Source organism: Marmota monax, unplaced genomic scaffold (assembly GCF_021218885.2).
Source record: "Marmota monax isolate L192 unplaced genomic scaffold, Marmota_monax_Labrador192_F-V1.1 WCK01_AAM20220418_F8-fsc00012, whole genome shotgun sequence".
NCBI lineage: Eukaryota > Metazoa > Chordata > Mammalia > Rodentia > Sciuridae > Marmota > Marmota monax.
The window spans coordinates 20743964-20769829 of record NW_026695227.1 but is presented as its reverse complement, the minus strand read 5'-3'; the positions used below and the strand labels follow the sequence as shown (position 1 = coordinate 20769829).

The 25866-nt window shown below is 34.0% G+C and overlaps 1 protein-coding gene across 1 annotated transcript in view; it reads left to right on the top strand.

The window, feature by feature from the left end:
• Positions 1-25866, top strand: part of Cpne8 (copine 8) — a 195612-nt gene that overhangs the window by 159264 nt on the left and 10482 nt on the right. The window contains exons 15-18 of the mRNA XM_046436155.2: positions 4107-4288; positions 11344-11471; positions 20075-20177; positions 21901-21958. Of these exons, the coding sequence (XP_046292111.1) occupies positions 4107-4288; positions 11344-11471; positions 20075-20177; positions 21901-21958 (471 nt within the window). The remainder of the gene's footprint in view (positions 1-4106; positions 4289-11343; positions 11472-20074; positions 20178-21900; positions 21959-25866) is intronic.

Here is a 25866-nt window from a genome sequence, read left to right as displayed (position 1 = left end):
AACTTAACACCAAAAAAACCCCACAAATAACCCAGTCGATAAATGGGCCAAGGAAATGAACAGATACTTCTCAGAAGATGATATAAAAATCAATCAAAAAATATATGAAAAAATGTTCAAAATCTCTAGCAATTAGAGAAATGCAAATCAAAACTACTCACTCCAGTCAGAATGGCAGTTATTAGAAATAAAAACAACAATAAGTGTTGGTGAGGATGTGGGGGAAAAGGCACACTCATACATTGCTGGTGGGACTGCAAATTGGTGCAGCCAATCTGGAAAGCAGTATGGAGATTCCTTGGAAAAGGTAGAATGGAAACAGCATTTGACCAAGCTATCCCACTCTTCCATCCATACCCAAAGGACTTAAAAACAGCACACTACAGTGATACAACCATACAGTGTTTATAGCAGCACAATTCACGATAGCTAAATTGTGGAATCAACCTAGATGCCATGTCTGGATAAAGAATAATAATCTTTTTAAAAAGTGGTGCTTGGACAACTGAATAGACATGCAGAAGAATGAAGTTAGACTCTTACCTCTATGAGATTTAAAAAAAAAAGTCTCAAAATGGAACACAGATGTAAATGTAAGAGCTAAACTTATAGAAAACAGGTTGTATCTTGCATTTGGCAGTTGATTCTTAAGTGTGACACCAAAAAACATGAACAATAAGAAAAAATAGATAAATTGAATTTCATCAAAATTAAAACACTTTTGTTCCAAAGGAGACTATCAGGAAAGTGAAAAGACAAACTGCAGAATGGGAGAAATATTTACAAAGCATACATCCTATAAGGTCTTGTATCTAGAATATATGAAGAACTCTTCTCCCATCCAAGTACTAACCAGGCCCGACCCAGCTTAGTTTCTGAGATCAGATGAGATCGGATGCGTTCAGGGTGGTATGGCCGTAGACTATGAAGAGCTCTTCTAACTGAATAAGAAAAATAACCAAATTTTTAAAAATAGGCAAAGAATCTGAGTAGAGATTGTTACAAGTAAGGTATACAAATGACCAGTAAACACATGAATACATTCTTGGCATGCATAGACTTCAAGAAATAGACATCAAAGTGTAAGATTTCACAACTATTTAGTTGGCCATAATCAGTATTGGTCAGGATGTGAAGAAACCAGATATTTTATAATATTATGAATGGGTACATAAAATGATGCAGCCACTTAGGAAAACACAGTTAGTCAAATTGTTAAATAAAAAGTTACCATACAACCCAGCAGTTTTGCGTCTGGATATATGTCTAAGAGAAGTGAAAACGTGGACAGAAAAACTTGCCAGTGGATTTTTGTAGCAGCAAAATAGCCAAAATATGGGAACAATGCAAATGTCTGTCAACTGATAAATTGATAAACAAAATGTAGTGTATTCATACAATGGATATTGATCCACAATAACCAGGAGTGAAGAACTGATGCATGCTACAACATAGACGGATGTTGAAATCACAAGCTGGTCACAAAGACCACATATTATGGGATGCCATTGTATGACATATTTGGATTAGGAAAATCAGGAAAGACATTCACTGTTTACAGCTGGGGTGGATGATAAGGGATCAATAGCTAATGAGTACAGGGTTTATTTTTGAAGCAATGAAAATGTCCTAAAATTGATTGTAATGAGGGTTGTGCATATCTGTGAGTATATTGTAGTAAAAAATGATAGAATTGTAATTTACAAATGATGTGAATTATGTCTCAGTAAGCAGCTAAAAGTCTATTTAAGTCTAATGTTCTTACAAACGCCTGGTGTTATCTCTAAAATAAAATCAGCTTAAGTGTGATATTATTCTAGGCTTAAAACTATTGTAAATACCTTAAGTAAAGAATGATAACTAAGGTCAAGAGCTGTGGAATCTGACTGCTTAAATTCATATTCTAGTTTTACCAATTATTTACGCTATATGATTTAGAGCAAGTTATTTAATTTGAAAGATGGGTATAATAAAATTACCCATGCCATTGGTTTGTTGAAATGCTTAAGTGAGATATGAAATAAGATGTTCAATATATGTTAGATTCCCTGTTATTGTGAATATATCATATTAACCTATTACAGTTCATTCTGTATAAATACCATTGCAGATATAGAGGAAAGACAAACATGGTCAGAGACTCTTGGAGTTGGCAGTTAATTTTTTAATTGCCAAATTTTGTAGTGCAGAACATCAGAGCCATCAGAGCCATAAGGATATAAAAGAAAAGATAGCAAGGGCCAAGCTAAAGAAGAACGTTGTTTGGTACACAGAAGACATAAGCTGGAAGAGAAGAAAGTTATTTTCAGGACAGGGTGGAAATTTGAGAAGTCTGTAGAGAGGAGAGGGAAGTATCATTGGTATACAATGGAGATGGTTCAGATAAAGATGCTGAGAGGGGTAGGGTCCTGCTACACATGAGAGGTTAAGATATTAAGCATGCTGGGATTCTAATGGTTTGGGTTTTTTTGTTTTTTTAGAGAAATATAATTATTTGTCATATTGCCACCATTATTTGAGAGTTGCATTAAATAACCATTTAGTCCTTTAATGGTATTCCTGTTTCTGACTAAAGTAGACTTTTGACCAAATGACAAAGTCCCTACTTTAGAAGGACATAACAGAAAAAATTGTACTGGATGAATTAAAAAGAAAAGGAAGACTTTATTCAGAATTATAGCAATTTAATAATATAATCAAGAGTTAAGAAGAGAAAAAAATTGAACTCTGGGGCTCTGAAGCAAAAGGCTGGAGGGATTTGAATGCTAGGGTGATTTAGTGGGACATTAACTAGGAGATTGGTCTATGTGAGCAGGCCTCTGTGTTTGCTGATTGGCTCTTATTGAAAGCAGCCTCTTAAATATGCAGAAACTGGAAGATAGTAGTACTGTATTTTTAAATGATTGTATTTCAAAGGAATGCCCCCCCCCCAGCTTCTTAAGGAAGATACTTCATGGTTATAGAATTTTTCCTTTTTGAGAGGGAAAGAAAGAATTTACAGTTGCAAGTTTTCTAAAGCAAATGCTGTAAGAAAAGTGAGGTCAGGGTCCTAGAGTCAGGAAGAAACCATTCAAAAGTCAGTCAAGTTGAGGTGAACCTTAAAGACATCTATAGAAGACTGTCTTAGAAATTTCGTCATGCAGAACCAACATGTGAATGCTGGTAACCTTTTGGAAATACAAATGCATTTGTGTAGTTATATGTATTATAAACCAAGAGGAATCTCTCTTTTATTTTGTTTCTCTCTGAATTGCAAGTATTTATTGTTATTTTTCCCCCCTTAAATGTCTCAAGGCCTTCCTTCTTTGGGCCTTGGTTTAATGTGGAATAGAGTCGTATGAGCTATTACAAGTCCAATCAAACTTTCCATTTTCACTTAAGATACTGAATGGACTTGGAGGCTGCCTTTGTGCTGGCAGTTAAGGTGACTCAGTGTGAACTTCAGTGTGTCTGAGTGGTGTTTTACATTCGCTCTCAAGGTCATCTCCATTCAGATGCATCCCCTATATAGAACAAGCATTTTAGAAATATAAAACCTTATGGATAACCCAACCAATAATAACAATAATAGTTAAGCCTACAATTCTGTGATACTTTTTTTTAATTTTAATCACTTTCAAACACATAACCTTATTTTGTCCTCCCAGATATCACTAAGGGAGGATTTATTTTACAGATGTTCTCCTGGAAATGGAGAGACTTACCTCTGGGCCACTGGCTCCTAACCTACTGTCTAGTTAGCAAGTCTGAATATGTTTCCAATCTACGTATTTAATCACCTTGAATTTGAAAATCACTGTGCTCTGCTTTTCTTGAATGACAAATTGGGATAGTTCTCCAAAGTTCAACTTATATTTATAGTTATATTTTAGGAAGGGCTTACAATTATTGAACGCATAAATCATTTTGGTCCTCTGACTGTAGGCATAAGAATTCAACCTGTATCTTAATATCCATCAAAAATGAAACTATTAGACACACTATGGAAATAGGCAGGAAATCATGATTTTGAATATTTTATTCTGAAATGGACATCAGAGAACAATGTTGTTTAAAAATATCCTTAGCCTGATGACTTATGCTTGCAATACATTTTCTGTTGTCAGGCAACCCTGCCCAGCCCACTTCTCTCCACTACATGAATCCTTACCAGCTGAACGCCTATGGCATGGCGCTGAAAGCAGTGGGAGAAATCGTCCAAGACTATGACAGTGATAAGATGTTCCCTGCTCTGGGGTTTGGTGCAAAGCTGCCTCCAGATGGAAGGATATCTCATGAATTTGCTTTGGTAAGAATATACCAAAGGGATTTGGTATTTTGAAAAATTCATATGTTAGCTATTTTAACATTGATTTTCTGCTTATTCTTTACTCATTTGTGCACAAACTTTCATAACCATAGAGTCAGCTTCATTTTGGTAAATAGTTGACTTAGAAATGTGATCTTAATGGAAAACGAAGATAAATTAGACGATGAGTAAATCTAACTGAAGTGTTTCTAATTTATAAATTGGAGGTCTCTTCTTTTTCTGTTGCTGCATAACAGACATCCCTAAAACTTTGAGGCATAAGACAACATCATTCCTTTATGCTCACAATTTGTGGGTCAGAAATGTGGAGTAGCACATTTCTCCTTTTCAATAGCTGGGGCCTCAGCTGCTATGACTTGAATGGCGAGAGAGCTGCATTTGTTGGTTAGGGCCATACTTCTGAACTTCAGTTCTCCTGTTGGTTGAATTCCTCGGGTCTTCTCTGTGTCAAGTATCCAGGGGTGCGTGTGTTCCCTACTATCGCTTTTTCATCTGAGTTCATGTCCAGTGCCTGGGCTGAGATGGCTGAAAGGGCTGAGGCTTCCTGGACATCTTTCCCCTTTTAGATCTGGTCTATCCAAGGTTGTTGTGGGCTTCATCCTTACATGGTGGCCTCATCGTGGTCACATGGCCCAAAATGAGTATTTAAGTCTGAGACAGAAACTCCAGGGCCATTCATAGCATAGATGTAGAAGTCTCTATTCTTTACGTAAGTTACTGAGGCCATCCCAAGTTTAAGGTAGGGAAATTAATTTTCACCTCTCAGTGGGAGGAATATCAGAGAATGCCTGGCTATCTTAATTACCACCTTTCTTCACACCTGAGGAAAGGAATGACTATGTTAAACTAAATGAAGCTTATTAATTTTTCTTACAAATGATAATTCTCATCCTATGTGTGATTTTTTTTTCTCTTTTCCTCTAATTATTTCGTTTTCTGCTTCTACATCCTCATTCATTCCATGTAACTACACCAATGCAGATATAAACTGCTAAGGAAGGATTTTTTAATTTGCATTTTTATCTGTTCTTTGATCCCAAAATAACACGTATAGGATAGAGATTGCTATGGTTTAAATGGGTCCTCTTCAAAACTCTGGTGTTGCCAATGGAATAGCATCAGAAGATGGGAATTTAAGAATTTAAGGATTGATTAGACCTTGAGAGTCTAATGGAATTAAAGCCTTAATAAAAGAAACTTAGGCTAGCACTCAGTCTCTTACCCTTCTACCTCTGTCATATGAGGACATAGCATTCTGTGTTATAAATTACCAGCTTCAGGTATGCTGCTGTTGTAATTCACAATGGACTGAAACAGAGCTCTTTAAACCCTATGAAAAATAGTCTCCCAAATTGATGAAGAGAGCAACAATAATTATGGTCAATGATGATGATAATGTGTCAACTTTATACATTATGATTATTTTTTTCAAAACCCTTTTTTTTTTCTTGAGTAGGTAAAACAGGGCGGGTTAAGTGGTCTTGATTCAGTGAGATGGTATGTGATTTGGGACTCCATAATCACTATTGAGGCATACACTTTATACTTATTATCTTCTGTAATCTTTGTAACTCCTGGGAGTTAGATATGTCATGGCAGATACATTGCACTTCTCCGATTGACCCAGTGAGGAGAGTACCCCCAAGAGTTGTATATGTCAAATTCAGAGGCTTAGAAATTAACCAGAGTTCCAAAGGATAGGACTTGAACTTCATTCAGTCTTTTTTCAGGATCTGGGCTCCTAGCTGCTACCAAACTGTATCCTATGAAATCACTCTCATCCTGTCACTCAGATGCATGCTTTATCAACACAATGATATTTCCAAATGCTTTGATATGATTCATTTCATCTTGGTCAAATATGTTTTGAGAAGAGTATTTTTATTTCTGTACTTATTCTTGCTTTTCTATTCTGTCACCCAGACACTTTCTGGGAAGGTTGCTGCAGGGTTTAATTCTTTCTTCCATGAAATAGCCCACATGTCACACTCTCAGTGTCAAATAAAAATGAGTGTCTGTTTGTATTTTGTTGGGTCTTAGAGAATTAAAATCTCCCAGAAATTTATAAAACCATGAAAATCATTCATGTGATCCTAAGTCTTAAGTGCCTCAGGAAAAAGGTCATGAGCTATTTTGAAACCTAGGAAAAGGAATAATTGTGTTAAACTAAATGAGGTTTATTAATTTTCCCTCTACACTTTTTTTTCACCCTTGTGTATAATTTTTTCTTTATAATCTCTCCTACTTTCCTCGGCTCTGCTTTTTTCTACCTCTGTATTCACTCCATGTAGGCAAACTTATACAGAGATCTACTTGTAAGGAAAGATTTTTTATTATTATTATTTTTCACCTTAAGCTTTTCTTCTAACACAATTCAAATCTTTCAGCATAGGTATCCTACCCTCTGAAATCTATGAATGAAGCCTAGTCTCCTAAATTGATGATAAAAATAATGGTTATGTGGATGGTGATGATCTGAATGCTTCCATTTAGTATTATGTAACAATGGTATTACTTTAATTTTTTTCAGCACACTTTTGTTTTCTTGGATAAGTAAGACTAATGAGGATTAAGTAGGTCTTGGATGAGATATTTGGTATGATGTCTGCTAACACATTACATTAACCTCATCCTAAATCACTGTAATAGAGAGAGGTACCAAACATGGCAAATACAAAAGCTTGAGTCCTGTAACAATCTGACAATAAATGACTACATAGTAGTAACCAACCCTCATATCTCCATGGTAAAAATATATGATGTACATTAACTGCCAATGTAATGAGATATTGACATATAGTGAGATTGAGATATAGTCACTATTTCACCAAATCGATTTTTTTTCAGATGGCAAAGGAGGCATATTTGAAAATAAAATAATTCCTAGTGAGTGATTTTGGCTAGCACTGATGTTGAAATTGAGCTTTTGTTTATCAACAAAGCCTCAGATAAACTGAGTCTTTAATGTGACGAATGTATAAGAATAGATACCATGGGGAAAGAAAAGGGAATGGGAAAGGAAAGAAAGAATTTCCTACAGTTTTAAAACTTCAAGTTGTAAAAAGAATGAGTCATCTCTCCCCTCTCTTTATAACTTTTGATGACTCCTTGTAGGGCTATTCTAAAATGCAATCATGTGGAGTTCTAGAAGAATATTTCCAATGGGCATGTGGCCAGGGACCTTTAAAAAGAAAGGCTTCCACATTGATCAGCAGAGAAATGCTACTCCTGTCCAAGTGATAGCTCCTTCTAAATGTCTAAATCTCTTGCATACCTTTCACTTATTTTGGCATTTATAGAAATCTGTACATTTTAATTTTTACATAGATATCTTTCTTCCAGCTAAACACTAACAATTTAATAAACAACTGTTTTTAACACTGCACTATACATACATAAAATAAAAGCTCAAAAGATGTTTGTTGGTTGAATAAAAGGAATAATTCTCCCACATTTTTCCCATAGAAAAGAAAATTTCCAAGCAACAACAGATATATTTTATAGCACAGCAATAGCCTCTAACAGCTTCTCTTCAGTGTCTTATCAGCTTGTTAGCCCTGCTGAAAACTGTTATAGGCTACAGGCAGCAATAGATGCTATGGGTTTCTTGCATGGAACTGAATCTAAATCTCAGTAGGATTCCTGAGGCAGCCATGGGGAGGGAAAGGCATGAGAGCTTAGACACTTCCAGCCAGGTAGGTTTCTGTGGTGGAATTATTGCTCATTTGACTTCAGTTCTTTATTCTTTTCTACATATTTACAACTCAATATTCATAATTTTATAATATGAAAAGTTATTAATTAAAAATAAGTTATGAAGTAGGGCATCCTTTGCCTCCTTCATTAATAAACAACAGAATTAAGTGAATTTAATTTTAAAAACATCTAGTTTTTATCTAGCTCTTTTATGCAAGAGCCACGTATATATTCATTTCAATATCTTTTAACAAGCAAAAATTGATTCCATGTATAATTGTTTAAAGAAATTAGTTTTTAAGCAGACTAAAAATCCTTTGTAACTCATTACAACTTTACCATTAAAAAGAAAATCTCCTTGGGCCTGAGGCTGTGGCTCAACAGTAGTGCACTTGCCTGGCATGTGTGTGGAACTGGGTTCGATTCTCAGCCCTGCATATAAATAAATAAAAAATAAAGATGTATCAGTAACTATAAAATATTTTTTTAAAAAAGAAAAATCTCCTTTGAGTAGCCGTAAAATATTTAAAATAATCCTGACATAATACAGAGCACATGTGAAAAAGAAGATATGATTTTATATTACAACACATTCTTATTATCATTTAAGCCATTTGAAGAAACCTTAGAGCAACTTATGGTTTAGGAAGAATTCAGAAATCAAAGCTTAAACCAATCCATGTGGTGAATAGGGTCTAATGATTATCTTCCCACTACCAAAAGAAAAAAACAAAACAAAACATGAGCCTTGTTGTAATTTCAGTTTTAGAGGAAAAGAAGGAAATAGTTTCATAGCCCCATAAACCCCTGGGGCTAGGGATGTGGCTGAAGCCTTAGTAGGCTCGCCTGGCATGCGCAGGGCGCTAGGTTGGATCCTCAGCACCACATAAAAAAATAAATAAATAAATAAAGATGTTGTGTCCACCGAAAACTAAAAAATAAATATTAAAAAATTCTCTCTTTTTTTTTCTTTCTCTCTCTTCTCTCTCAAAAAAAAAAAAAGAAGAAAAGAAAAGAAAAAGAAATAAAAACCCCCAGTAAAATGTTAAAATGCTGATCAAAAAGTAGCTCAGAACTATCCTAGTTTGTAATTGTTCCCTTAAGGCAGATACATACTACATTTCTATATGTTCAAAATTGGTAATGAGTTTTAATTTTAATTAGTTTCATATCTTATCAAGGGAAAAGAGCACCATAAAAATCTTACTTAAAAGAAGGTTAAATAGGCCAGCTCAGATTAACATCAAAACCAATCATCAACTGTTTTGTGCTAAATGTTAAACTCTTACACTTTAATTTCAAATAATCTGTGTAACCAATTTTATAATTCACAGAGGTCTTTTATAATTTTTTATGTAAAACATTATGTGAGAGTTAATAAAAACTGAAGAGAGAATAATAAAAGGAAAAAATGATTAAAAATCCTTTTCTTACAAATGACAAAATTGAAGTAGTTGGTAATTTCTGGCTCAGTTTCCAAGTTCTCCAACTTTGCGAAAAGTTTAGGGTTTCATAATGTGGTGATGTAATGGTGATTAAGAGAGTGAGCCTTGGAGTTAGACTAACTAAATTTCAAATCTTAGATCTCCTATTTGTGTTGTGTAACTTTGGGCATACGATGATCTCAGTGCCTCAGTTCCTTTATCTATAAAGCAGGGATAATGACAGTACTTTAAGCTACCTTTTTAGAGGTTATTATAAAAATTATATATGTAAATACTTTAAAACTTGGCATATAAAATTCAACAAATTTTAATTATAGATTGCCAGTTACTTGTGATTTTTTTAAAGATAAGCACACTCAGGCCAAAATGATTGCTAACTGTGCTTAAATGTAATGACTATCCCTGTGTTTCAAAATATAACTACAAAATTTTCCATATGCCCCTCCTTCACAGGTGGAGACTCATTCCCCTTCCCTTGAGTGTGGGCTATACTTAGTGACTGGTTTCTAGCAAATTAAGTAGAAGTAATGGTATGCTGCTTTTTAAAATAGCTTATGAAAGGCCCTTGGTGTTTTGTCCTTGTCATCTCTCTTGGATCACAAGTTCTGGGGGAAGTTAGCTGCCATGTTATGAGAAGCAGCACTGGGAGAGTCAATCTGTCCTCTGATGGACAGCCTTGTGAGTCTTGGAAGTAGATCCGTCAGCCTTGTCAGGCATTCAGATAACTACAGTCCAGGCCAGCATTTTGACCTCATGAGAGATCCTGTTCAAGAGCCACCCAGTTGAGCAGTTTGTGGATTCTCCCCAGGTGTGAGACAATAATTGTTTATTGTCTTATGCAACTATGCAAAAGGGCACAGCTTTGTGCACCACGTGTTATTCATAATAATTATTAGTTTTATTTGTGGAATGGGAAATAGGAGAATCAGATGGAATAATGACAAGAACATGGAAGGTAGATAAAGCTCTACAAGTTGTCCATCTGGGTACCATCCCCAGAATCAGAACTCATTAGTATCATATTCATTTCCCTTGAACAATGTGCATATGTTTCTTCAAATATTTTTTCTTTTACTTTGTCTTGATGTTTCCCACTCCAAATTATCATCCCTCTGATCCCTTCTCTAGTTGGAGTTATCAGTTGTAATCTGAAAATTGTCCATGTGGCATATATTTTACATTTTTCTTTCTTTCAGTTAAAATAGATTAAAGTTATACATTTGGAATTTTTTTTTCATTTTAATGTATGTTCATTGCATGCATTTTTGAAAAAAAAATATAGAATAGGCTAAAGAATGAAATGAAAATCACCAGTTATCTAACCACCTGGATGTAACCGCTATTTTGATATTCTGCTTTTCAGAATTTTGATATGTTCATCTCTACATATTTATCAACATGTGTGAAATTAAGACAGTATTCATTTTAGAATGTGTGATATTCTGTTTCTCTTAAGATTAATTTGAATTTTCTTGTCTATGCATTTTATATCATTGTAATATATATTAATATATTATTGAACACTTTATTATATTTTTGTTTATATAAAGTCTACAAAAGAATATCTCTTAAAAGTAACTTTATGTATGTCTGTGTGTATTATTCCCTTTTTTTCATTTGATCTTCACAGAGACATTACTTTTTCTTTTGATACTGGGGATTGAACCCAGGAGCACTTAACCACTGAGCCACATCCCCACTCCATTTTTACTTTTTATTTTGAGGCAGGATCTTACTAAGTTACTTGAGGCAACTTTCTAAGTTGCTGAGATTGGCTTTGAACTTGTGATCCTCCTGCCTCAGCCTCCTAAACTGCTGGGATTGCAGACATTCACCACTACACCTGGCTGAGACATTAAGTTTTTAATTTTTTTGCCCTCTAACTTTCTACAGAATGGCAACCCTCAAAATCCCTACTGTGATGGCATTGAAGGGGTTATGGAGGCTTATTATAGGAGTCTGAAATCTGTCCAACTGTATGGGCCAACCAACTTTGCTCCTGTAATTAACCATGTGGCAAGGTAAGTATAGAATAGAGAAGGTATTTATTCTAGTGTAATGGATGATGGTATTTTTTGGAATGACTCCACACATCAAAGTTGCTTTCTTTAATATACCTCTAATAAAGTGAGGAAAAAGTTAAAATGGTAGTGCCCCTATTAAGCTCTCAGGATACTTCGCTGAGAACTTTACATCAGAATGTTAAGTGAAGAAACATACACTAAGTTATGTTAGGACCTGTCTTTGTTCAACAAAATGGAATTTTATTTAAAAAATAAAAAGCTTTCATGAGAGCAATAACATGATTGATGATGAGCTCAACTATGTTAGTCATTCATACTTAATGTCATGTTCCATAGTAGCATAGAAGTAATGAGACTGAATTCAATTAAGACAACAATTTGAAGTTTTATGATATATATAGGGCACATTATTTTAACTTCTGGAATTAATATAGTAGTTAATTTTATAAATTCCCAGTGCTTTACCTATATATAGTGCATAGTACTGAGATCAGAATATAATTGCTTATGACTCCATCTATTACATGTTCTAGAGAAAATGTTAAAAATCTGAAAATCTATTTATACTTATTTACCATTTTGTTCATTAATGCAAAAAATGAGTTAGACACTGCTTTTCAAATCCCTAAAATGTTTCACTTGAGCCAACTGCAAATCCTATGAAGCTCTGTCTTATTTTGAGATAATCAAAAAGGAATATCTCTATGTCCTTTCAAATATGTAACCAAAACTTGAAAAAGTATCTCATTCTCACCAGTTTATCAGTGTACAAAGGTCATATGAAACTCTAGTTCTCTGAAGGTTCTGTTGCTTTACCACTTCCCTGCTGGACATGACTAAAAATTTTAATGTGTTCTACTTTCCATTATCTGGGACATGGACAAGATGCTAAAGTACCCCTGCACCCAAAGCTGACCTCAGTGGACCTCCCCAGGGGAAACTCTACCTCGGAATGACAGTGATACATTAAGGAAAACTCTGTGAATTTTACCCATTAGTTTGAATTTTTCTAACATTTTATCTCTAATCTGTGCTAAAATGTGAATTTTACATCTCAACCTTGTACATACACAAACAAAAAATTTAGTTATAGAATGATACTTATTCTTATCTCATATTTTCTGTTTCTATGGCATGCTATTCTTTTCTGTTCCCAATTCAGATTTTGGCCCACAAAATTCATTTCATAATACACTAGTAGGTCATTACCTGTAATTTGAAAGATATATCATACCTTATTATATTAGCCTGGATAAGAAATGTTATACATACTACAATTTCCTAGTTTTTTGATGATTTTTTTAAAAAAGCAGAATCAATATTATATTAGTACAAGACAAATTTTAATTGATTCATATGACCTAACAGATCACATTTTTACAAAAAAGGTAAGACAAGAATGGCAGAACTTATTTTGTGTGAATTCCTGCTAATTATTATAATTGTCTTCATCAGTGTTTACAAATTAATTTTAAATTTTTCTTGTCCTGGTATATCTCCATTATAAAAATTAAAATTACAGACACAAGATTTCTTGATACATTTGTATATACTATTTATAGTATTCTATTGCCATTTTATGTTTTGCCCAGCATTTTGTAAATTCTCAAATATAGAGGTAGTTGCTAGCTAAAGCTTTTAGACTCTTTGAAAATAAGACATAATCTAATAATTCTTTATTGTTATTTTTTTAAATGGAAGAAAATGAGAAAAAACAATAAAGATGCTTTTTATGAATCATCATTTCTTTTCAACACAATAGGAAATGCTGTGTATCTATCTCTTATTACAGATCTGTAAAAGAAATACCTTTCTTCATTCTCTTATCTTTAAATGTTATGTTTCAATTGTTTTTAAATTTTTATTAAAACATACATACAATTTGTCTCATCCAAAAACTTTATCAACTACAAACAAGGTACTATTTTTTCTACATCAAAATAAGTGCCATACCATATTTAAAATGAGTGTGACCTTTACTTATATATAATTTCTTATTCATCACTTGTAACTGCATTTCTATAGTACTTAGCACCATGTCTATCATATAGGCAGTAAGTAATCAACAAATACCTAATAAAAGAATTCTAAATATACTAACTTATTGCTATTAAAACTTGTTTTAAGTCGAGAAAATATTTGTATATACTTTGTCCATTTGTTTCATTTTTTTGAACCTTCAGAAGTATATTTCTTAAATGAGGAAAAGCTTAGTGGCTTTTTATCATTTCTATTGGCATTTTTGAAGAATGCTTATTCTTCTTAAGAATGACTTTAAGCATATGCCCATTTTGGGAACTGATCTTTTCGTAGTAAGACTGCTGACTTACAATATTAATGGGATGACAGACCATGAAATAGAGAAGACTCTAGATATCAAATTTGTAATATTCGAAGATTTTATATGCTTTTCGAGGATTTCCAACCCTCTGCTTCCGATTTCCGGCTTTTTCAGTTATCTTTTCCCAAAGCTGGCCAAGGAACAATATTTAAAATGATGTAAAAGTTCTACTCAATATCTATTAATGCCTTGTCATAAATCTAAGTGCAGATATCTTAGCTAGGCATTCAAGAACTTCCAATATCCAGCCACTTCCCACCCATCTGACTCCATTTTACTTCACATTTTCCCAAATGTACCACAGTTCAGTCACAGTGAATCATTGCTTCTGCTCTGTGATATCATTCCATGTATGTGTCTATCACAACACTTACCTAATTTAATGCTGCTCTATTGTCACATGTAAGTAGATATTTTCCACATTGAAGGTAGGAACTGTTTATTGTGATTAAATTATATACTTATGTGTATATACACAGTAGTTTGCATATACTGAGAAATCCATACCTGTTTAATTAGCTAAATATTATACATTATGAATGTATTTTAATTAGCAAGATTATAATTGAAAACTAAAGAAACTTTTCAATATAAATGCTTAGTCTGTCTTAATCACTTGTGGAAAATGTGATTGTGATTGATACCGGCCCTATCGGGTTTCTGCAACAAATAAGAGACATGTAGAAAAAGGTATACATGTAGAGATGTAGTTCAAAGAATTGACTCAAGCAGTTGTAGGTGCTGGAAAGTGTAATATTTATAGGAGAGGTGGACAGTTTGGAAACTCAAGTAAGCTGATACTGCATTCTTAAAATAGAATTCTCTTTTTCTAGGAATGTTAACAATGTTACAATGAAATTACATGGCTACATTAGATAGGTTAGAAATGATAATCTAAAGCTTAAATATATCATCATGTTAATTAATATTATATTGTAACATAATTGTGTGTTTATTATTATAATTGTATGTTATGTAATTATATTACATATTATATCTAACTGTTTATGTATGTTCCAAATCTGGGACAATAGGACAAAACAAGTTAAGGCCTTCAACTAGTTGATTGTAGATGTTAATGATATCTACAAAATCCCTTCACAGCAATGCTTAGATTATAATTTGATTAAATAACTGGGTTTTAAATCTAGCCAAATTGACACGCAATACTAATCATCATATCTACCAAAGAAAGAAATGTTTTACCATTGTTTTGCAAATTGAAAGCAAGTTTGAAATTGGAGAAATAATTTTGGGGGCTTCCATATAATGACCTTACTAAGTGCTTAATATTTATTATGCTGTTTCAATTTCATTAATTAATAACAGTAGAGAGAAAATATGAAGGAAATTATGTGTATGTAGGTATTCCGTTTGAATAAAATGTAGTTTTAACTATCTCATGATTAATCACAGTTTCTTCTTGGCTATGGTAACATATTTCCATTCTTATTTTTTTCAAAGTTTTGATTCATCTAAAATTTTATGTCAATTTTAAATTTTCTGAGATGAATATTATGTACTGGTATATTTTTAACAACTTAATACTTCAAAAATAAATACAGTGAAAATATCAAATATATTTCCAGACTACCATAAAATTTCTCCATTTTCTTTACTTACATAGATATATTCATTGTTTCCTTTTAGCCATTTGTTTCCACTGCCTAATAAATTACTTGTTTTGAGGCACTATCATTTCTGTTTTTAAAAAAGGGATCTAGCTGAGTGTGGTGGCACACAACTATAATCGCACAGGCTCAGGAGACTAAGACAGGAGGATTACAAGTTCAAAGCCACCTCAACAACTTAATGAGGCCCTAAGCAATTCATCAAGATCCTGTCTCAAAATAAAAAATAAAAAGGGCTGGGGATGTGACTCACTGGTTAAATGTCCCTGGGTTCAATCCTGGTACCATAAAAAAGAGGGATCTATCAACTTCTGTTCTACTGACTTTTTTTTTTAATATCTTTATTTTATTTTTATGTGGTACTGAGACTCCAACCCAGTGCCTCATGCATGCTAGGTGAGCGCGCTACCACTTGAGCCACATCCCCAGCCCCTCTACTGACCTTTTATATTTATTTTTTTCCTGATATTGAGAACATTGCAGAATCTAGATAATCAGTCAAAATTAATTTTCATTTTTGAAAAAAAATGACATTTTTATTTTGGAATTTCCAAATTAATTTATAGAGTGTAGTCTACTTTATTTCTTCCATATGATCAATAATAATAAAATCTAAACAATCACTATTGAGCCCGTACATTATCTCAGTGCTGCAATATGGATTATTTCTTTTAATCTTCATAATAACTCTAGGAGATTACAATAGTGTTATTGTTCCTATGGTACCGATAATCAAGTGGGTATGGTGAGTGGCTAAGTGTGGTGGAGCTAAAATTCCAACCTAAATAGTCTGACTTCAACTCCAGTCTGTTCTGACATCTTGCCTCTTTAAACCTTTTTGTCACTGCTACAGAGGTAAAGACGCAAAAGGAACTGAAGCAAGGCTACCTGTCATTGTGAATGTATTTGGTCATTTCATTACACAGGCAAAAGTAGTTTGGGGTGATGACTTGTTAGCATAAAATTTATGGTTCCTTTGTTTTGAAGTATTTAAATGTATGCATTCCTTTACTGGATAGTAGGAAGAGTCAATCCATTGTATAAATCATAACCGAGTTCCTTAAGTAAAACATTCCTGAGCCAGTTTCTTGTCTTCATGCCCTCTCCATTCCTGTGAACTAATAATAAGTTGAAATAATGTTTCACAAAAATGAGCCAACAGTTTCTGAGCTTTTATGTGAACAATTCTAGAAACTTGGACAGAAACTCCAAAGAAATATGTTTAAGTTCCACAACCCTGACAAAGCTAGCTTTTCTCTCAGATTGATCATGGTAATATTAATATATAAATTATAGATTGGCTATGTTTGAGAAAAGGCAGTGAGGTGACTTTTAATGCAAGTTTTAATTATGCGTTTACTGAATGATTCATCATCAGGTTCTGTTAAGGAACAAGCTTCCTTTAAAATATGATCTGTTCTGCCAGTCCATGTATCTGTGTCACCTCCTGGAAGAGGTATCCAGGTGTGGCCAGCATAGGCTTTCTACTTCATACATTTCTGTAGCATATTAAGTACATATTTAAGAAATACTAAGTAATACTTTTAAAATAAATGGCTAAATTAGAAGAAGTGGTAGTACAACACTGTATTTGTATAAAATTTAGATTTACTTACAAAGTGGAACACTATACCACTGCATAGGGCAAATGCCATAGAAACAATAAATAGTTTTAAAACATTGACTTATGCTGCTGATTGTGATAAAGACTCAAATGGATTGGATGCTTTTCTATAAAATAATGTAATTTATTCTCAGGTCAAATGATTTAGTGGTGGAAGGAATCACATAATAAAATGAGTGCATCTTTCTACAGCATAAGTTTTCCTCAAAGTTAAGAAATATAAAGCATTAGTACAATTGCATATATACTATAAGTGCAAAATTACTATGCATTTGTAAGATAAATAACAAATTTAAGAGAAATTCACAGTTTACTATGATCTGCTTCAGTTGCTCTCCCCTATAAATGGGGAGAATTATGAATGTGATCTCCTCTTAGACATATATACTGGTGAATCAAAAGAAAATCAGCCAAGTTACTTGAAGTGGTATTTTTGATGTCAACTTAATATTCAATTTTCTGTATTATTTTTGAACCTGGTAAAAATTCACCACTACTATTTCTAACCTTCCTTTAATTACACAAAAGGTAAAACTCCCATGTTTCAGAATTAGGGCTAGTAAGAATGCTTTAAAAAATGTTGCTATTTAAATAGTAAAAATTGAATTCCTAAAAATGCTCACCATTTCTAGCAGTCAGAGAAATGCAAATCAAAACCACCCTAAGATACCATCTCACTCCAGTAAGATTGGCAGCCATTATGAAGTCAAACAACAAGTGCTGGCGAGGATGTGGGGAAAAGGGTACACTTGTACATTGCTGGTGGGACTGCAAATTGGTGCAGCCAATTTGGAAAGCAGTATGGAGATTTCTTGGAAAGCTGGGAATGGAACCACCATTTGACCCAGCTATTCCCCTTCTCGGTCTATTCCCTAAAGACCTAAAAAGAGCATGCTACAGGGACACTGCTACATCGATGTTCATAGCAGCACAATTCACAATAGCAAGACTGTGGAACCAACCCAGATGCCCTTCAATAGACGAATGGATAAAAAAAATGTGGTATTTATACACAATGGAGTATTACTCTGCATTAAAAAATGACAAAATCATAGAATTTGCAGGGAAATGGATGGCATTAGAACAGATTATGCTAAGTGAAGCTAGCCAATCCCTAAAAAACAAATGCCAAATGTCTTCTTTGATATAAGGAGAGTAACTAAGAACAGAGTTGGGAAGAAGAGCATGAGAAGAAGATTAACATTAAACAGGGATGAGAGGTGGGAGGGAAAAGGAAAGAGAAGGGAAATTGCATGGAAATGGAAGGAGACCCTCATGGTTATACAAAATTACATACAAGAGGAAGTGAGGGGAAAGGGGAAAATAATACAAGAGGGAGAAATGAATTACAGTAGATGGGGTAGAGAGAGAAGATGGGAGGGAAGGGGATGGGGGATAGTAGAGGATAGGAAAGGCAGCAGAATACAACAGACACTAGTATAGCAATATGTAAAACAGTGGATGTGTAACCCATGTGATACTGCAATCTGTATCCGGGGTAAAAATGGGAGTTCATAACCCACTTGAATCAAAGTGTGAAATATGATTTGTCAAGAACTATGTAATGTTTTGAACAACCAACAATAAAAATTAAAGAAAAAAAAATTGAATTCCTGAGTAAAGTTGTGAGATTTCGTAAAAGTATTAAGAGAGTAGGTTCCTAACTGCTTTGGATTGTTTCCCATTGGTTGTAGCACAATCAAATTAATGCACCTTCCTTAACATCCAGCATCAGTTGTTCATATTCTCTTCATCAGTCTAGAAAGTTACCCGTCATTTTATTAGAAGCATGAATACATATTAGTTTCAGTAGTACCTAAGAAACTAGTAAATACATTTTTTTATTCATATGGTTGCTAACTCTCCAGTCCAAGAAAAAACTTGTTCACTGGGATGATGTGCTATTTGTCTGCCCTGCAACCTGTTCAAACAGGATCCCTTGGGGTCCTTCAGATTGGAAGGAATTTCATTGGCCGGTCAATAGAATTTTTTTAAATTCAGTGATTCTGATAATTTTTTAGAAACTTGGACCGTAGTTTTCCTGTTCACTATATGTCTCTTACAAGTACCAGTGAGTGGTTGCTTGGATATGGACTGCATACAGGTCAGGCACAGAACTCATAAAAATTATCTAGTTGACAATATTGACTACGAATCTAGAATGAAGAACAGGAAAAGACGAAATATAGTAAAATGTAGCAAATTCATAAAATCTGCCTCTGAGTTATTATTTGGTGAGAATTCTGATAGACTTTAAGTACTAGAATGTTATTATTCTACATGTAATTTTTTTCCGTATTATAATTTTCTTCCCATTTTTCATCAATAACGTGTGTATTAAGAACTTGAACTGTGGGTATGTCAAAAGGCATTTCTTCTATTACAGTTTTTTTATTGAAGTGAAATTTCTATTCTATAAATTAACCATTTTAAGGTGTACATTTTAAAGGTATTTAATATGTTCACAATGTTGGTGCAACCATCACCTCTATATTGTTCCAAACAGAAATCATTTTATTATTATATTTATTTTATTATAACTTATCAAATTTTATTATATATTGAGAACCATACGTGTAATTCTTTATTACTTCATCCAACAATATAGAGATGTGTTATTATCTGATTTTTCAAGATAACAAAATACAGTTCAGACAGCTCACATAATTTATTGAAGATCATAATATGTTGCTTAGTCAGGACAAGTCTATTCCAAAACCCTTGTGTATTCCATTGTGCTAAACCAGCCCTCATCTTAGTAAAATTTTTATTAAAAACAAACTTCTAAGGCATCCGTATATTTCTGTGTGCCGGCAGGCACTAACATTGCTGTTATTCCAGTGTGTTGTTTCAGAAAAGTGTTTACATAAGAGTTTGCATTGTGTAGACTTCTAACATGTCTAAATATTTTCTCAAGATTAAAATGTTTGTTTACTGTGTTATTTAGCAACCATCATATGGAGATAGAATGTTTTATTTACCACAGTATTCCTTAATTTTACAGATATGCTTCTTCTGTGAAGGATGGTTCCCAGTATTTTGTGCTCCTGATTGTTACAGACGGTGTTATCTCTGACATGGCTCAAACCAAGGAGTCCATAGTTAATGTGAGTAGGGATCTGGAGTCTTGGGCTAAGGAATAGCATGGGGCCCCTTAGGTTGAGAACAGAATCTATTTTAGGTGACATAACAGTGAAATAATATGCCCATACCTTTGCAGCAGATTGCATTCTTAACCTTATCCAGGTAATTCATGTATATCTTCACTATTGATCCATAAGGACACGTCTGGGTAAATAGTTCAACTGGCATAAAATTCTTGCCTTGAAAACAGAAAGTAGCAGTATTAGCTTAATGTGCGTTAGTGTATTTACCTCTGTTAGTTGATATAATTCTATGCAGTGTTATGACTTGTAAAGATTATTTCTTAACATTTGCATTCCAGTTACAGAATTGTGCTGTCTAATTCTATAGAACTGGACTTGATTTTTTCCTCATTTTAATTCTTAATTGTATGTTTAGTTTTTATTACTATATATTTTAAAAAAATTTTATAGTACTGGGGGTTGAACCTAGGGATGATTTACCACTGAGCTACATCTCCAGTCCTTTTTATTTCTCATTTGGAGACAGGATCTTGCTAAGTTGCTAAGGCTGGACTTTATCTTGCAATCCTCCTTCCTCAGCCTTCCAAGTTATTTTGATTACAAGCATATACCACTGTGCCCAGTTCTGTTCTAAATTGTCTATAGAAGTCTTTATTTACTAGATGATAATCTATTAAATCATATCCACTTTTACTCACCTTCTATACCTAGGCTTAGCAATGATTGGCACAATGTAGACATTTAATGAAAAATTAGTTTCAATAAAAACACAGAGAAATACAACTGTTTGGTGTAAGAAAAAAAATAGTTACATGTGGGGAAAATAAAATGCTTTATAGATTTTCTTAGAAAAAACAAACAAAAAGGTGGTAAAGGCAGACAAATTTATGTTTATGTGTTTTTAACTAGACATGCTTGAAATTTATCAATTTCCTTGATGCTTTCTTCAGTGGCATTAGTTTGCACTTTAAAATATGGACTTAATAATTTAGGTTTTAACTAACTGGACATGATGCACTGAGAAACAATTATTCATAATTTATTGACCTTCAGACTGAAAATGTGTTTGCTATAGAGTGCCATCTATCTGTTGCTGGATCTCACCTTCTTGCCATTTAAATATTTAAGGTGATAATATAAATTAAGTAATACAAATGATGGAAAAACATCAAACATTCAGTATCCCTCACAATTTCCTGGATATTTAATACATAAATTAAGAATTCTGAAAATTATTTTCTATAGTGATAATTTATTTTTTTTTTCCTCATTTACTGTGAAAATGGCTTTTTCTAACCTTTGGTATAAATGAAGTAAAATATGGTAGTACTATTTCATGAATCTGGCAATAATTTGGTTCCCCCCCCATCCCTTAGCAACTGGTAGATCCAGGGAGGAGAAAGAAAATGAAAAACCAACTAAAGACACCCAGCATCAGCTTAGAAAGATTTTGGCTGAAAATAGCAATGAAAGTATACGTTCCTTGGTTTTGTATAGAGCTGGTTATTCCTGGAAAAATGCTCTACTGGGTTAGCATACTTAGAGAGTTTGGAAAGGATAAGAGTGGAATCAAGTATATCATTCTATTAATAAGTTTGGATACGTTTAAAAACTGTGTTAATGAACATCTGTGAAAACATCAAATCAAACTCAGAATATTATTTTCTTCTTCTTAATAACTAAGTTTCTCAATTGAAAGCTAATTGTGTTATTTTTTCCAAAGGCCTCAAAACTTCCAATGTCAATCATCATAGTGGGTGTTGGACCAGCTGAATTTGATGGTAAGTAGTAAAATTGCAATAGCATTCCTTGGAAATCTAATGAGTTTGATATGTCAAGCTCATAGACTTTTATTGTGGTTGTTTGGGTTTGGATAAAATTTCCAGGTAGACATAAAAATAGACAGTTCATGATGATGTCTGTTAAGGTAAACAAAGTAAAAGGTACTGTCTTCCAAATAGGACATTCTCTCCCTAGTTTTCAGATTAATTCAACATGTAGCTTACCATTTCATTAGCGATAGTTTATACCTCAAAATAATATTTAAGACTGACAGGGTGATAAATTGAGTTTTAGTTCCAGAGGCAAAACACATTCTGAGTTCACTAAAAACCTTTAAGGATGAGCACTAAATTAATAAATCATCAAGTTGTGAAAAGAAATGTTAAATAAGCATAATATGTTAATTTAATAAGTTTCCAGACCCTGGCTTGTTGATAGACATTAGTTTTATAAATAGAGAAGTGCTGTCATGTGAAAGAGCAAAGTAAAACGAATTGGAACTGACCAGCTGAAATTTAATGAGACCTTAGATGATTATGCTAAATTGGCTCATGACTGGTTTTCTTTGTGGACCCCGGCCTCATTCAAATATCAGTTAAGTTACAGGTGTTTTGTAACTAGTGATCTGGGTAAACTAGGCATAATCTATTTCTAGTCATCTGGTGAATTCCTTTTAGGAAACTGTGCTGAACAATAGCGTGACCATAGAACATTCACCTGGTTCTAGTATTTTTATTAACAATGACTATTTATTTAGCCCGGGACTTTGGAAAAGAAAATACTTTTAGAATGTTTGGAACCATCCTTGGTAAGTTACTGGTTAAATTAGGCACATATGTGGCTCATTTGAGTATGATTATGACGGGGTGATTCTTTTTTAATCAGCAGACTCCCTGCCTAAGGATATTGCTGATCTGTCAGTCTCTGATACAGCACAAGGGGCAAAGCTATCTGGCTGACTCTGGATTCCCTTAGATTTTTTGCTTGACTGATCATCCTTTTCATGATCATTATCTTACAGTTTCTAAAGCAAAAGTCATTTAGTCCTGACTGCTACTGCTTCTGCTAATATTTTCTCTCAGTGTTTGCATCAGCTTACATAGTACTTCAGGCGTGAATTTGAAACACCTCTCTGGAGCTAGGAATGCCTTCTTTTCCATGCTTGTGCACCTGATAACGTGCAGTAATCAGTGATGGACTGTGATTCACAAACATTACTGATTGCTGGACTAAACTCATTTTTTCTTCAGCTATTGTTTGCTTTTAGCTCTAAAGGACTCACCACTCATGGGTACATCTCAGGTCTCCAGACACCTATAGAATTTTGCTGTTAAGTGTATGACCTCAGTGATAGTCAACCTCAGTCCCTTCTTGTTCAAGAACCCCCACACATGGTGCATGACTACAAAGCACTTTCCTGATATTTTTGGTCACGTATTTCTATGAAGAACAGCAGGTACAACCATCTGGACACTACCCTCATCCCACAGCCACATCTATTTATCTTCTTTTTTCTTTTGTTCCCAATGAATTTGTTATGTTTTGAGGTATAATTCATCATTTTCCTCCCTGATTCTGAACTAATTGGAAAAAAAAAATATTCAGGCATCACTCAGACCAGCATATCAGCTTATATTACCAGCAATGCAGAATTTGAGATATAGGGTTATCCTGTGAACAGAGTTGGACTTTCCATTACCTTTAGATTAAATGACCTCATTGTTATCTGCAGATCTCCTGATGGGGTAGAGCTTTAGCTGGTAAACATTCCATAGGAGAAACTACATTCATTCCAAGGATAGGGGAAGTCAAGTTTATTTCTTTCTCCTAATCTTAGTAATCCTATGACTCACTCCTCTCTCAGCATGTGGTGGTTACAGATAGAAAGGGAAGTTACCTTCCGAGTAGAATCCCCTCCAGGAAATTAGACTGAAACTTTCCCTGGGGAACATGTGAATATGGAATTAAGATCATGCATTACCTTCCCAGTAGAATTCCCTCCAGGAAATTAGACTGAAACTTTCCCTGGGGAACATGTGAATATGGAATTAGTATCATGCAACACCTGGTTTCTATATTCACTAGAAAGAACTTTTAATAGGATGGAAAACTTTCAGGATACTCAAGAGTACTAGAAAAGTCAACTATCCTGTTAGGAGACAATAATGCATAATATAGAAAAATCTCTGACTTACAGTCAAATTACTGCTATCCTATCAGAAGAGCCTCTCTTGTAACTTTGAAATCTACCATAGTATAAATTTACATTTCATATATATAATCCAGCAAAGACTGAAATCCAAATTGCAGGTTATATCTGTTAATCACATAAGTCTACATCTACACAGTTTTAATCAGAAAGACATGGTTGGCATGAACAAGAAATGCAAAATTTTCTATCTGTCCTTGAGAAGAGAGGAAATAAGAATAAACTATTAGATTAGTGAATATTCTCATTCATTTATACATATGTGTGTGCAATGTGTATATATGTGGGGGGTGGGGTGTGCGCGTGCGCTCAGGATTGAACTCAGGGCTGCTTAACCACTAGGCTACATCTCCAGCTTTTTAAATATATTTTATTTAGAGACAGAGTCTTGCTGAGTTGCTTAGGGCCTCGCTGAGTTGCTTAGGACCTTGCTAAGTTGCTGAGGCTGGCTTTGAACTCATGATCCTCCTGCCTCAGCCTCCCAAGCCAACGGGATTACAGGCATGTGTCACTGCACCCAGCCATTTCTATATTTTAATAAGAATAGTTTTAAAATGCTCTTTGTAATTTTCCTTGGTGACTTTCCTCTCCAATATAAAGCACCTTCATTAATAAAAAAATGATTTCTCCAAATATGATTTCTTTATCCTTAAAAGACATTCAAAGAGTAAACTTACAGCGGCATCTGGCCATCAGCTTTGATGAAAGTTGGGGAAGGAGTAAATAGAAAGGATTCTAAATTCATTTTCTCTCATGGCTAGAAAGAAGTGCAGGTATGTCTCTCCTGCACCTCTTTCTGGGCTGGGATACCTGTAGGGAATGGGACTCATAATCTCTGCCTCCTTGAGAATAAAATGGTCTGAAAACCTAAAGAGTGGATGTGGCCCCTCACTACTTGCACACCATCCCTTCTTCTTCTCTCAAATGCAGAGCCTCCAGCTCTTGCTGCCTGAAACCTTTTAACCCAAAGGGCACATTGAAAAGTAAGATATGCTTAATAAGATCTCATCCTTTTATGGATTACCTGAATTACTGTCATTGTCTTCATTAATGATAATGAAACATTCTCAAAGACAGATAGATATTGTAGAGGACTGTGGAGGTGAGACCTAGATTATCACTGGATTCTTGTTTCCCATTTTAGAGTGAGCACAGGGTAATTATTGTAGCTTATTAATATATTAGAGAATAAAGGGGAATTTTCTGTGATTGCTGATCTGTCACTATCAATGTGCAGTTGTTTGTTTTGCACTGGGGATTGAATCCAGTGGTCCTATATCATTGAGCTACATCCCGATCCCTTTTTATTTTTTTTTACTTTGAGACAGGGTTTCACTAAATTGCTTAGGTCCTTGCTAAGTTGCTAAGGCTGGTCTCAAACTTGCAGTCTTCCTGCCTAAGCCTCCCGAGTCACTGGGATTATAGGTGTGGCCACCGTGCCCAGGTATAATGTGCCATTTTGTCTCAAAGTAATAATGAAAATTATGAAAGCTAACCTAGTTGAAATAGGAAGTAAGTATTGAAAATATTTGAACATCATATTTATATCCTAAGAAATAGCAGAGAAAATATAGGTCTTTTGTATTTTAAATAAGTTCATTAACTTATTATTGATAATGTATACATCTTATAAAATTATGACTTGTGTGGTATATCTAAGCAAAGTGTTGAATGCTTGCTCTCTGATGTACGTACTAG